Source organism: Sceloporus occidentalis, unplaced genomic scaffold (assembly GCF_023333645.1).
Source record: "Sceloporus occidentalis isolate IW3139 unplaced genomic scaffold, rSceOcc1.0.p SCAF_5, whole genome shotgun sequence".
Taxonomy (NCBI): domain Eukaryota; kingdom Metazoa; phylum Chordata; class Lepidosauria; order Squamata; family Phrynosomatidae; genus Sceloporus; species Sceloporus occidentalis.
The window spans coordinates 188,063,436-188,076,049 of record NW_028316985.1 but is presented as its reverse complement, the minus strand read 5'-3'; the positions used below and the strand labels follow the sequence as shown (position 1 = coordinate 188,076,049).

General features: G+C 50.7%; 2 protein-coding genes across 8 annotated transcripts in view; both read left to right on the top strand.

Moving 5' to 3' along the window:
* The window catches only part of LOC149313328 (uncharacterized), a 57,955-nt gene extending 51,592 nt beyond the window's left edge, over positions 1-6,363 (top strand). For all 3 annotated transcript variants that reach the window (XM_089526464.1, XM_089526466.1, XM_089526465.1), the window contains exons 5-6: positions 3,662-3,812; positions 4,294-6,363. In XM_089526464.1, the coding sequence (XP_089382590.1) occupies positions 3,662-3,812; positions 4,294-4,503 (361 nt within the window). In that variant the 3' untranslated portion in view covers positions 4,504-6,363. The remainder of the gene's footprint in view (positions 1-3,661; positions 3,813-4,293) is intronic.
* A 4,249-nt stretch (positions 6,364-10,612) lies between these two features.
* LOC149313327 (sideroflexin-5) overlaps positions 10,613-12,614 on the top strand; it is a 112,742-nt gene continuing 110,740 nt past the window's right edge. For all 5 annotated transcript variants that reach the window (XR_016281376.1, XM_089526463.1, XM_089526461.1 and 2 more), the window contains exon 1: positions 10,613-10,708. Coding sequence is in view for 4 of the 5 variants with exons in the window: in XM_089526463.1 (XP_089382589.1) it covers positions 10,622-10,708 (87 nt within the window). In the remaining variant the exon portion in view is untranslated. The remainder of the gene's footprint in view (positions 10,709-12,614) is intronic.

Genomic DNA, 12,614 nt, shown 5'->3' with positions numbered 1-12,614 from the left:
GTTTGTACTTTTTGCTGTCCATGGCATCCTTAGCACTCTTCTCTTAAGAACACCAAATCTTAAATGAATTAATTTTCTTCCTATCTGCTTTCTTCACTGTCCAGCTCTCCTATCCCTACGTTGTGATGGGGAGTACGATGGCTTGGACGATCCTCACTTTAGTGTCCAGTTGTCTGTCTTTACTCTTTAGGGTCTTTTCTAGTTCTTGCATGGATGCCCTCCCCATTCCTGGTCTTCTTCTGATTTCTCAACTGTAGTCCCCATTCTAATCAGTGTTTGACCCGAGATACGGGAACTCTTCGACGATTTCAGTTTCTTCGTTGTCTAAGGACTTGGATACAAAGGGAATTCCAGAGTTGGCTGTCATGGTGGGGTCACCAATGGAAGGAATCCCCTTCTTCCAACCCAGCTCCTGTTCCACTTCAGAGTAGGGGATGAGAGGGAACATGGACCCACTGAGGATCCAGGGGCCTCACTAGGGTTGGTGTCACCCCCATGAACCTCCTGCGATGGGGATGAGGGTCTCACCCCAAGGAACCCAGCATCTTATTGCCATTGTTTCCTTCAGCCAAGGCAGCAAAAATGGGATGCCCTCCAAGCAAGAACAGTTTAATTACATATAGTTCATACATACAGAAACCAGTGCAATTCTTGGTTGCATCCATAGAAGTATACTGTCTAGATCAAGGTGATAGCAGCAGCATTGTTTTGTTTTTTGGAGTACTTTTTAAAGCTTAGAATCATAGAATCATAGAGTTGGAAGAGACCCCAAGGGCCCTGATCCAGTCCAACCCCTTTCTGCCATGCAGGAAATCCAAATCAAAGCATCCCCGACAGATGGCCATATAGCCTCTGCTTAAAGACCTCCAAGGAGGGAGACTCCACTCCAAGGAAGGAGTGTGTTCCACTGTCGAACAGCCCTGACTGTCAGGAAGTTCCTCCTAATGTTGAGGTGGAATCTCTTTTCCTGTAGCTTGCATCCATTGCTCCGAGTCCTAGTCTCTGGAGCAGCAGAAAACAAGTTTGTTCCCTCCTCAATATGACATCCCTTCAAATATTTAAATAGGGCTTCCTGGGCTTCTGCTATGATAACTTCCAAGATGCTGCGTCCTTTGAAAATGCACTGCCTCAATGGAGGCTGGTGGAGTCTCCTTTGGAGGCTGTTTTTAAAGAGAGGCTGGATGGCCATCTGTCACAGGAAGGGCTTTGACGGTGTCTTCCTGCATGGCAGAAGGAGGCTGGACTGGATAGCCCCTGGGGGTCCCTTACAAGTACATGATTCTATGTATTCCTGCAGGGCAGAAGGACAGTGGGCTGGATGGCCCTTGGAATCTCTTCCAACTCCAGGATTCTGTGTTTTCCTGCATGGCAGAAGGGAATTGGATTGGATGGCCCTTGGAGGTACCTTCATACTCTGGGATCCTATGTATTTCTGCATGGCAGAAGGAAGGGTCTGGACTCACTGGCCCTTGGGGGTCCCTTCCAACCCTAGAATCCTATGTATTCCAGCATAGCAGAAGGAAGTGTTGGACCAGATGGCCCTTGGGGGTCCCTTCCAACACTAGGATTCTATGATGCCCAACATTTTGTGTGTGTGTGTGTGTGTGTTTGTGTTTGGCCACTTGCGCAGGTCCCTTTGGACCAGGCAGACTTTGTAGCTATAATTGCCAGCAGATGGTGCCATTGTCGTGCAGAACCCCAAACCCAGCTTCATTGGGATCGTGGTGGCAGTGATTATCCCGCTCACAGCCTGCCATAAAGAGAATTTGTCTGAATGTCTGGCCAGGGATGTTCTGCTGCCCGGCTTGGCTTGCAGGAAGCAGTGATGCACGCAGCATTGATGTACATTTTGTGCATTCATTTGTGAGCCTTTGTGGCTCAAGAACCGGTATAAATACTCTAAGTAAAAATGAGACAAAACAAATTTTCCCATCATAGCCATCCCAGTGCTGAGAAGCTGCTGGCTGCCAAAGGTGCAGGAGATCTCCTCTGCCAGGATTTGAACTGGGAGCCTATGTTAAAAGTTCTTGCTCTGGTGGCCAAGGAAGAACCCAGGAGCCAAATCCCTCTAAGCCCAACATTGCCAGCTCTGACTGGCAGCAGCCATGGCTTTCCATCGCCGTTTTGGGCAGGATTCATACCCAGCTCTCTTGATTTCCTCTTGGCGGTCTCCTATCCAAATACAGCCAGGCTCATCATCATCGTCATCATCATCAATCGTTTGGCTTTATACTGTTTTTAACATAGGTTTTAATATTAGTAGTACAGTATATAATTATTTTATAATCAATTTTCTAGTTAATGTCCTTTTAGGTTATTGTATGCAGCCTTGAATCCCATCTTGGGAAAAATATTAAAACTTAGGTTTTAAGATTAGCAATATTTAATAATGTTTTGACTTTTATAGTCAATGTTTTATGTCTTTTTAAATTGTTGCATGCAGCCTTGAATCCCATTTTGGGGGGAAAGGTGGGATATAAGTCCCATAAATAAATAAATTTGTATCCTGCTTCTCCCCCCAAAATTGGAACTCAAAGAGCCAGGGCAGTTAAAGTGGTCTCAAAGTGGATTATTTCCACAGTGTGTTTTCAACCAAGGAGAGGACCATTTGGGTCTCTCTGGGAAGGAAGGGAGTTGCAGAGCCAATGGGGCAGCCACCAAGAAGACCCTCTCTTGCGTCCCCCAAACCATGCTTGCAGTGATGCTTGGAAGGAGGGAAGGGTCCTCTCCTGAGGGTCTCAGGACCATGGCCGGCTCATACAGGGAGATGCAGATTGCCAAATATCCTGGACCTGAGCCATAGTGGGCTTCAGAGGTCATCACCAGCCCTTTGAATTTGTCCGGAAACAAACTGGGAGCTAGTGGAGCTGTCTTTGTAACCTGCCCCAGTCAACAGCCTGGCTGCAGCTCTTTGGACCAGTTGCAATTTCTAAACACTCTTCAAAGGCATCCCCAAACAGAGTGCATTACAGTAGTCCAAGTGGGATGTAACCAAGGCCAGATCCGGGGTGTCAAGGAATAGACATAGTTGGCACACAGGTTTTAAATGTCCAGAGCATTCCTTGGTTGCCCCACATGCAGACGGCCGTGATGGACAACTGACCTCAGTGGGGGGCCTGAAGGTAGGGAGAGGAGGCAACCCAGGCCCAGGAAATGTAAGGAGCCCTGGTCTAAAGCAGGAAGAACCACAGCGCAACCTCGGCATTTGCAAACCTACCTTAACTGGCCAGAGATGTAAGGGAAGCTAAAATGTGCTGAAGGACGTGTGCATGTGTTTGAAGGTGTGTTGGGTTCATTCTGGGGCAGTTAGGTGGTGTTTTTGCATGGTTTTAGGCATTTGTGGGTCTTTGCGCATGATTTCGGGCCAAAAAAGAAAGAATCCAGAAAATTGCACCAATTGGGTAATTGAGGGCCTTGGAGACTGAAATGAGGCTGCAGAGGGCTAACATGGCTATTCTCCCTGCGCCCTAAAAGCCCCTCTAGATAGTTTTGGGTATTTTTTTTACCCTGGTAATACTTAGAGGTCTGACTATTCTCCTTCCTTGTGGAAAAAGCAGACCTCCCACAATGGACTCCTCGGTGGCCGAGCCTCTCGGTTTCACAGGGATGATGGTTGTTCCTCCGCTTTCATCTTTTGAATGCCTCTGGTTTTTCCTTGCAGCCCGCATGTGGTCAAGCCCATCAGCAGCACTTCTGGGCCAGAGATGGTGAAGGGGGATGAGGGGGAGAAGCCCAAACCCAGCAGCACCGTGGTCAGCCTGGAGGATGGAGTCCCTTTGCCCTCGCAGCTGGGAAAAACAGAAGCCAAAAGGGTAAGGAGGCTGGCGGAAAGCGGGGGGGTGGAGGCTGACCCATAGCACTGGAAGGGGACCCCAAAGGCCATGTAGAAAACACCTGCTGACATTGCAAGATTAGACAGCCAAAGCACTCCGAAAGATGACTGTCCCACCTTGGCTTGACGGTCTCCCAAGAAGAAGAGGCTGCTTTCCTTCTGAGGGAGTTGGTCTCCATCAGGATATTCTTCCCCCGTTAAGGTGGGGAGGGCTTGAGTCTTCCCAGTGCATTGGAGTGCATGTAGTGGAATGTTCTTGACATGCTCTAGAATAATTCAAAGCATGCTTGTGCCAATTAATATATTTGTTTTTGTGCATCCTTGGGATTTCACAGCCTCTTGGGGTGGAACAAGGACAGGGGAGTCTCAGCGTACAGGGATCGCGGGGATCATATCAGAGTCACGGCAGTTTTGCTTCCATTGCTACACCTCCGTCTCTTTGTCCCTCTGCCTCCGGCCAGGACCCTTTAGACCAGGCTGCCCAGTACTACCACTTGACCCACGAGGAGCTGGTCCAGCTGCTGCAGAAGCGAGAAGCGGAGCTGAGGAAGGAGAAGGAGCATGTCCGGGAGCTGGAGAACTACATCGACCGGCTGCTGGTGCGCATCATGGAACAGTCGCCCACCCTGCTGCAGATCTCCCTCGGAAGGGAGGCCAAGGCTGCCAAATAATCTCCCAGACCCCTCACCACCACCACTTTCCCATCCCTCAGCTCTTTGGCAAAACCTCCACAGCCCGACATCCCCCTCCCATTGATTTCTTTCCCCCACATGGTGCCCTCTCCTTGCTTGGCACCCCACACGGTTCTTGCCGGACGTTCTGTGCTGCTTCCAAAGTGGAAAGGGCCAAAGGGACAGTCCATTTGTGGTGATGGTGATGGGGGGCTGCCAGGTGCTTCCACCCAATGACTTCCTTTCCTGTCCTGGGCAGGATGCGTCTCCAAAGGGCACGCAGTTGGCAATACCCCTCGCACTCATCCTAGCATTGCAGGGCAGACCGGACCCCTGACCTTCCTCCCCATGTCAGGGCAGAGCAAAGCCTCCTTCCTGTGGCTTGTTTGTCTGGCCTCTCTGAGCCCTCCAGGCTGCCTCCATGGCTCCCACTGTCCACCCGTGTCCAGTATTACTCCTCCATCTGTTGAGCTGCTGCAAGACTTGAGCTAGCTGTGAGTGGGTCTCCTCTGAGGGGAAAGGCAGAGCTTGCAAAGGTTCGCTCATGAGAGCCATAGCAGCAAGGAGAAGTGGGTCTGGGATAGGGCCTAATCTCCAAAAACCAAAAACAGAAAGAAAAAGCCCCACACCACAGACACACTCCTTCCTCTTCCCGACAACTGCTCCAGGAGGAGAGAGATCACCCTGAGCCTCTCAGCTTTTCTCCTTTTTGCTGAATAAGCAGGTGTGGCAGAGTTTTCTGCAGCGGAAACTATGTGAGGCACCTATAAAGTGGTCACACAAAGCATTAGAACATGTGCATGCTTGCAGAAGGAGCTGTGGTTGCGTGCAGTGGTGCACAGTGACCCACTTTTCTCTGCACCACCTTTGCAAAGGGTTGTGTTCAGTGCTTCCCATGTCACCTGGTGTTGGACCCTGTCTCCCATGACCCCTGGTCAGTGGCCATATTGACCACAAGGGAGAGGCGCACGCATCCACAACAAATGTCCCCAGTTTGCCCTTACAGCAGAGGAGTGAGTCCAGCTCTTGGCTGACTTTTGCATTTAGCAGAGACACCCCTCCCCAGACATCTACCCTTGTTAATGGTCAGTCCTATGGCCTTTTGCATAGCTGGGTCTTAGGGCTGTCTTTTTTCTCCCAGGAGCTGGAACTTGCCAACTTTAATAACAACAATAATAATATTTTCCCAACTTTGTCTTTGCTGCCGCGATTCTTTAATGGAAGTGTCCATTGGTCTGGGCCTCTTCTCGGCAGAACTCTGCCCATTTTGGCTGGAGCTGCCCAGTGGTCTTCCGAGGGGAGTGAGCAGAGTTAAGCAAAGGGTGTTGTTGTTGTTATTTTTGTTGTGAGTGTTCCTACACAGGAGCCTTGGAGTTGTGATGTGGGAGAGGGGAGGCGTAACATCAGGGGTTTTGTTCTTGCGCTTCTATTCCCGGCAGCAGTTTCTCCCCAATTTGAGTCTCCTGCCAGATCACTCACGACCTTCAGTATTATTTTCGGTTTGGGAATAACTGGCTGCGTTTCCTTCTGACACTTTGCCCTCATCGGGGCCCAGTTGCTTTTGTTTACTGTTTTGTCCCGGACCGTTCTCCTGACCGGAAGGAGATGGTGCCAGGCGATCCAGGTCAAAGTCTTCCTGTTCCATTGAGCATGTTTGGGAGCACCCAGATCCTCCCTCCTCCCTCCCCGTCCCAATGCCTTGCCATTAAGGGGTTTCAGCTGGCACTTGGGGGTCCCCAGGGAAGAGGTGCTCACTTGTATTAAGAGTCTCATTGGAGGGTTGTTCATTTAAAAGAGGAAGAAGAAGCTTGTTCTGTTTTAAGCACTTTAAATAAAAAAAATGGTTGGATTTCTTGCTTAGATATTGTCAGTGTGCTTCTTCCAGATGTTTGTGTCTGTCTTAAGGCCAAATGGCAACGTAAGGCTGATGGGGGACCCCTGGCTTAAGGAGACTTATAGTGTGAAAGGGATCTAGGAGTCCAAGTAAACCACAAGTCGAACATGAATCAACAGTGCAATGCAGCAGCTAAGAAGGCCAATGCAATTTTAGGCTGCATCAATGAAAGTATAGTGTCCAGAACAAGAGAAGTAATAGTGCCACTGTATTCCTCTTTGGTCAGGTCTTACCTGGAATAAGACACTGTCCAGTTCTGGGCAGAACAATTCAATAAGGATGTTGAGAAATTGGAGCCATGTGTCCAAAGGGCAACCAAAAGGGTGAAGGGCCTGGAAACCATGAAGCCCTATGAGGAAGCACTTAGGGAGCTGGGGATGTTTAGCCTGGAGAAGAGAAGGTTAAGAGGTGATATGATAATAGCCCTGTTTATTATTTGAAGGGATGTCACACCGAGTCCCAAACAAGCAAGCTTCTTTTCTGTTGCTCCAGAGAATAGGACACAAAGTACGGTGGGGTCTCCTTTGGAGGTTGTTTTTAAGCAGAGGCTGGATGGGATGTCAGGGATGCTTTGATAGAGAGTTCCTGCATGGCAGAAGGGGGTTGGACTAGATGGCCCTTGGTGTCTCTTCCAACTCTATGATCTATAACATTTAATGGAGGCAAATGATGCATTGAGTGTCTGCAGGAGAGAAAAGCATCCCAGCCCTTTGGCTGATGGGGTCTAGCAGCTCCTCACATCAGATGGTGGGATCGGGTCCCTGAACAGTCTTTCTGGCCAGTCTCTATTCTGCGGCCAAGGGTCAAGAATGCTGTGCCTGGCTATGGGTTTCTTGAATTGGGGTGCTACCCCCTGTCCATCCCCAGTGGTTATATAGGGCAGAAATGAACAAGGTAACTCGACATGTGCGAAGGTGACCCATCTCACCTTCCAACTGCTATGAGAACCATACAAGGAGCTTATTGACAGGAAGATTTACTTGCCCTGTATGTCCTCAGCTGTTTTGTTTCCTGAGCCTTGAACTGCCAAGTTAAAGCAAAAGTACCTATCTAACTGCAATGCTCTCCATGCCACTGAACTTGATGCTGGTAAGGAGTCAAAATGGGACACCATTTCGCTCTGCCACTGTATTTAATGGGACGTGAGCCTCCATAGATTTTGGCATCCACAGGGGATCCTGGAACCAAACCCCAGCGGATAACAAGGGCCCACTGTATTCCAAAAGCTGAAAAACTCCAAAATCCCAAATACTTCTGGTTGTGTCTGTGTTTGGAAAGCCTTCCGCTTTGTGGCCCGGGGGAGCCTTTAACCCAGAGACCCCTCTTTGTCTTGCAAGAGGGGAAAGGTCTTCTTTGAAGAGACCCTGATGGGACCTGCCTGGCTTTTGAGGGCAGCTAAGAATGGATATGGGCACGATGCTCCTCCAAGAAGGACCTGCGATGCTGGGAAGGCCCTGTTGTGGGATGTTGCTGACGTTGCTGCAGCCGCGTCTTCCCAGGGCTTTGGGTTCAAGGTAAACAGGACTCATCCTTGCAGCTGTGAAAACAGAAGACCCCAGGAAGCCTTCTGGGCGGAGGACCCGCCATTCAACAGACAAAGGGGGCATTTAGGGCTTCTCCAGAGGAAAAGACGTGCAGACCGTCAAGGGACCTCCGGCTGCACAGTTTGCTTTGGGGGTGGCCCCTGTTGCCCCCTTCCTGAGCCCCGCTGCCTGTTCTTAGGGTTTAGCCTCTCTTTGGTCTTCCAAGTCTGTGCAATTTGGCAGCTGGAGCAGTCGGCCTGCTTCCCTCTGTATATCCTTTCATCCCCCCGGATTATCTGCAGCCTGACCCACACCTGGCCAAGGGCATGAAGACCCCACACAACCTCCCCACCCGGTCTCTCCTGACCCAAAAATCTGGCTGGAAGAAGATGGCAGGGCTGGGCAAAGGCTTTTCTTCTGTGCTTACTTGTGAGCTGCCTTTTGAGTCGATCTCAGCCCTGTGAATGAGACGTCTCCAAGCTGCTCTCTCCTCCATCCAGAGGACTCAGGCCCATGGCTTCCCTGATGGAGCCCTTCCACCTTGACTTGGCCAAGGTCACCCAGGGGTTTCCGCAGCTAAATGAAACAAGGGTTTAGTCCTTATATTTGCAAAGATAAGTCTATAATGATCTGTGGGTGGTATCTGTTAAAAATCTCAGAAGGTAGATGGAAGAGTTTTCCATTGGTGATTCTGCATACTTCACAACTCATTTGTTGTTGTTAACTGCCCTCGAGTCGATCTCAATTCATGTCGACCCTCCGGATGAGACATTTCCAAGATCCTCTGTCCTCTGCTTAATTCCTGCAGCCCCATAAACCCTTAATAGACCTCCTTAATGGAGTCCCTCCTCCATCTGTCCTGTGGCCTTCCTCTCTTCCTCCTTTCCCAGCATCAGTGTCTTTTCCAAGGAGACCTTCCTTCTCCTTTGATGTGGCCAAAGGACGACAGCCTCACTTTGGTCATCTTGGCTTCTTCCAGGGAGATCTCTGGCTTGATCTGCTCCTGGACCCATTGGTTTGTCCTTTTGGCTGCTGTCCAGCCCTCTTCTCCAGCCCCACATCATCTCAAATGCATTGATTTTCTTCCTATCTTCTTTCTTGACTGTCCAGCTCTCACATCCTTCCATGGTATTAAGGAATACGATGGCTTGGATGATTCTGACTTTTGTGCTCAGTTGTATATCCTTGCATTTTAGGATCTTTTCTAGTTCTTCCATAGCTACTCTCCCCATTCTTAATCTTCTTCTCATTTCCTGACTGCAGCCTCCATTTCTATCCCTCTTTGATCCCAGGGATGGGAACTTCTGTTTCCTTGTTGTCTAATTCAAATTTGTGTAGGTCATTACTTTGATTTTCTTTATGTTCAGCCACAGGCCTCCTTTGCACTTTCCTCCTTGATCTTCCTTAGTAGTTGCTCCAGGTCTGTGAGGCTTTCTGCTAGGATGATGGTGCCATCTGCGCATATCTCAGGTTGTTGATACGCCTTCCTCCGGTTTCCCCTCCTCCTTCAATGCTTTTCTTATAATATGTCCTGCATACAGATTAAATAAATAGGGTGAACGGATGCAGCCTTGTCTGACCCTTTTGCCAGTTGGAGCCATTCTGTTTCCCCATCTTCTGTCCTGGCAACAGCCTCTTGTCTTGGGTTCAGATTCTGCACCAGGAGCGCCAGATGTCTTGCGCTCCCAGCATGTCTTTCCATAGCTGCAGGCCTTGCTATAGCCTTCAAGCACTGGCTGGTTTTCTTCCTCCATCTCCTTGGTGCTCCATCATTATGCGTCCCAGGTCTGCCATGGGTCCCTGGGGCCCTTCCTTCTCCCTGAATGCCGAACCCAGGGATTCCCTCTGCGTTCCTTCAGCGTTTCTTAACCGCCGCCAGCCTCCTCTTCTCTTCTCTTCTCCTTGTTCCTCTTGGAAGGCTTACATTTTAATACTAGCGCTATTTGTATTTACTTCCGTAGTTAATGTCTGAGTTGTTATCCTTTGAAAATGGCTCTGAGCCGCAGAGAGTCCTGTTTCGGGAGAAGGAAGGTCAGAGGTCACCATCATCATCATCATCATCTTATTCACTTATGTTTTATTTACTTATATCCTGACTGATTATTTTTATGCTGCCTGAGTCCCTAAACTGGGATAAAAGCGGGAGACAAGGAAATAGTGATAACAATCACGATGATGATTTTATTTGCTTATAACCCGCCTTGATTCCCTTCATCGGGAGAAAGGCGGGATATAAGTCAATACCATCGAATAGGATTGTAATGAAACAAGGCAAGGCCTGGCCCTCCCCTCAGACCTGGGCCTCAAGGCGGCTTACAAACTAAAAGGACTGCATTGGGTTAAATAAAACCAGACAACGTCGGATTGGAAACATGTTTAATAGCTGAGGGGAGGAGAAGGGCCTCTGGCTGAGGCGCAGCTATTCCAGCTCCCTTCCCTCAGGCCCTTTCGCGAACTACTACGCTGCCCACAATGCCCCGCGCCCGACCCGAAGACTCCACTTCCCGTCGTGCTCCTCTGGCTCCGCCCCCTCCCCGAAGGGAAGGCGACTACATATCCCGGCGTCCCTTGCGGGAGCTGCGATCGGCCAGAGCCAATCGGGGGCGGCCCTTGCGCGGCAGGGGGCGTGGCCAGGCGAGGAGGAGGAGGAGTCGGAGGAGTCGGCTGGCTCTCGCTGGCTCCGAGGGGCGCCGTGAGCGGAATGGCGGCGGCGGCGGCGGCGGCGGCGGCGGCGGAGGCCCGCGCGGAGGACCCGCCTTTCCAGCTGGGGAAACCGCGCTTCGAGCAGGTGGGACCCGCGGCTTCGCGCTCCGCAGAGGGCCCCGCGGAAAGGCCCGCCTCCTCGCCTCAGAGGGTCTCCGCCGGCGCCACGCCCATCGCCCCCGTCCGCGCCTCTGATTGGGCCTCCCGGGTGCCACTCGCCGCTCTGGCGTCCCGCCCTTTGCTGTGATTGGCGTCCGGTTCCTCAGGGGGCGTGGCCTGGGCGGGACTTCTCTCTTGGTCCGCGAGGTCGAGGCCCGCTTGGGGCAGTTTGTCTGCGGGACTCCCCGCCTCAAGAAGAGGCTTTGTAAGGCGTTTGAAGGAAAGAGAAGGGAAAGCGGAAGCAATACGGAATTCTGGGAACTGTGGCTTATGGTTGGCTTCTCTTCCTCAGAGGCACTGAATCTCAATGTTTAGGTCTCCATATTCCATCCTCCTTCCTTTCCCTTTGGCTGCATCCGCACTGCAGAAATAATCCGGTTTGGCATCACTTTTTAACTGCCGTTGGCTCCAGGCTGCGGGATTCTGGGAACTGTAGTTTGTTCTGGTACCTAAAGGTCTCACAGAACTACAGTTCCCAGAATTCCATAGCTCTGAACTATGGCAGCTAAAGAGGGAGGAAAGGCGATGAAACATGGAGACGGAGCGCCTCTGGGAAGAAGGAACCCCAGCAAACCACAGTCCCCAGGATTCCACAGCAGGAAGCCCGGGTCAAAGGGGGCTTGCGTTGGCCTTGTGTCCCAGGCCTTAAGGAAGAAGGAGGAGGATGGGAAACCCTCCAGGGAGAGAGAGAGAGGCTCCGGGGCCCCTGCTTGGCAAGAGGAGGGAGGGAGGGCAGGCTGGCTGCTGCTGCTGCTGCAAGGGCCTACGAAGAGAGGGCAGTGGGAAAGAAGGAGTCCCTTCCAGATGTAGCATGGCAGGATAAAGGGTTGGACCGGTGGCCCTTGGGGTCCCTTCCAGCTTTGTCATCCTTTGGTGACTTGTCCTTCAAGGGCCTGAGGAGAAGGAGAAGGAGAAGAAGAGGCCAGCAATGCCTCCTGTTTGCAAGGTGCGCAGGTGCGGCAGAGCGTTTTCAGAGGCGCCTCTGACCCTGAGTGCGCTTGCAGAAGGCGCTGGGCTGCGTGTGCTGGCCCCCAGTGGCCCTCTTTGCTGTGCGTGTGCGAATGCGCGTGTGCAAGCCTTGCTTGGGAGATGCCGCCTTCTCTCCCAGGTGACTCTCTTTGCCTTTGAAGGGTCTTTTGGAGGACCAGCCCCAGCAGCAGCAGCAGCAGCAGCAGCAGCAAGCGTTTCCAAGTGCCTTTCTCTCCTTTGATCACATTTTGTTTCTCTGAATGAGAGAGATCTTTCCAGACTGCAATAGCTTCATTTTTTAAAAATGTTTTTATTGTTTCTTAAAACAAAGGAAAACACATGAAGCACCTGCCTTAAAGCAAACAGGGAAAGCACTAAGAAACAAACCAAACAACAAGAAGCAAATAAACAAACGCAACACTTCAGGCTAAATAGGTTGTTTGCTCAACGCTGAATCTTCCTCTATCCTTGCTCTCTGCCTCTTGCAATTATGCTTTATAGGAAGTAAGTAAGTAAGCAAGCATTATAATGCTGTGTATGCTTTGCATTCCCTTCAACACTGTAATAGGTTGGTTTTTTAACTATTTTAATCACTATTTTTTAATGTCTGTGAAGGCTAGCCTGGCGTAAAGGTTTGAGCGTTGGACTGTGACTCTGGAGACCAGGGTTCGATTTGCAGACGTTTAAACCCACTGAGTGACTTTGGGCAAGAGGTCATACTCTCTCAGCCTCAGAGGATGGCAATGGCAAACCTCCTCTGAACAAGATGGGTTCACCTTGAAGGCACACAGCAACCTGGGTTCCCTGCAGGAAACGTGCCTGCAAATGCCTCCCCTTTTAGTGCTTTATGACCCCACAGTTTC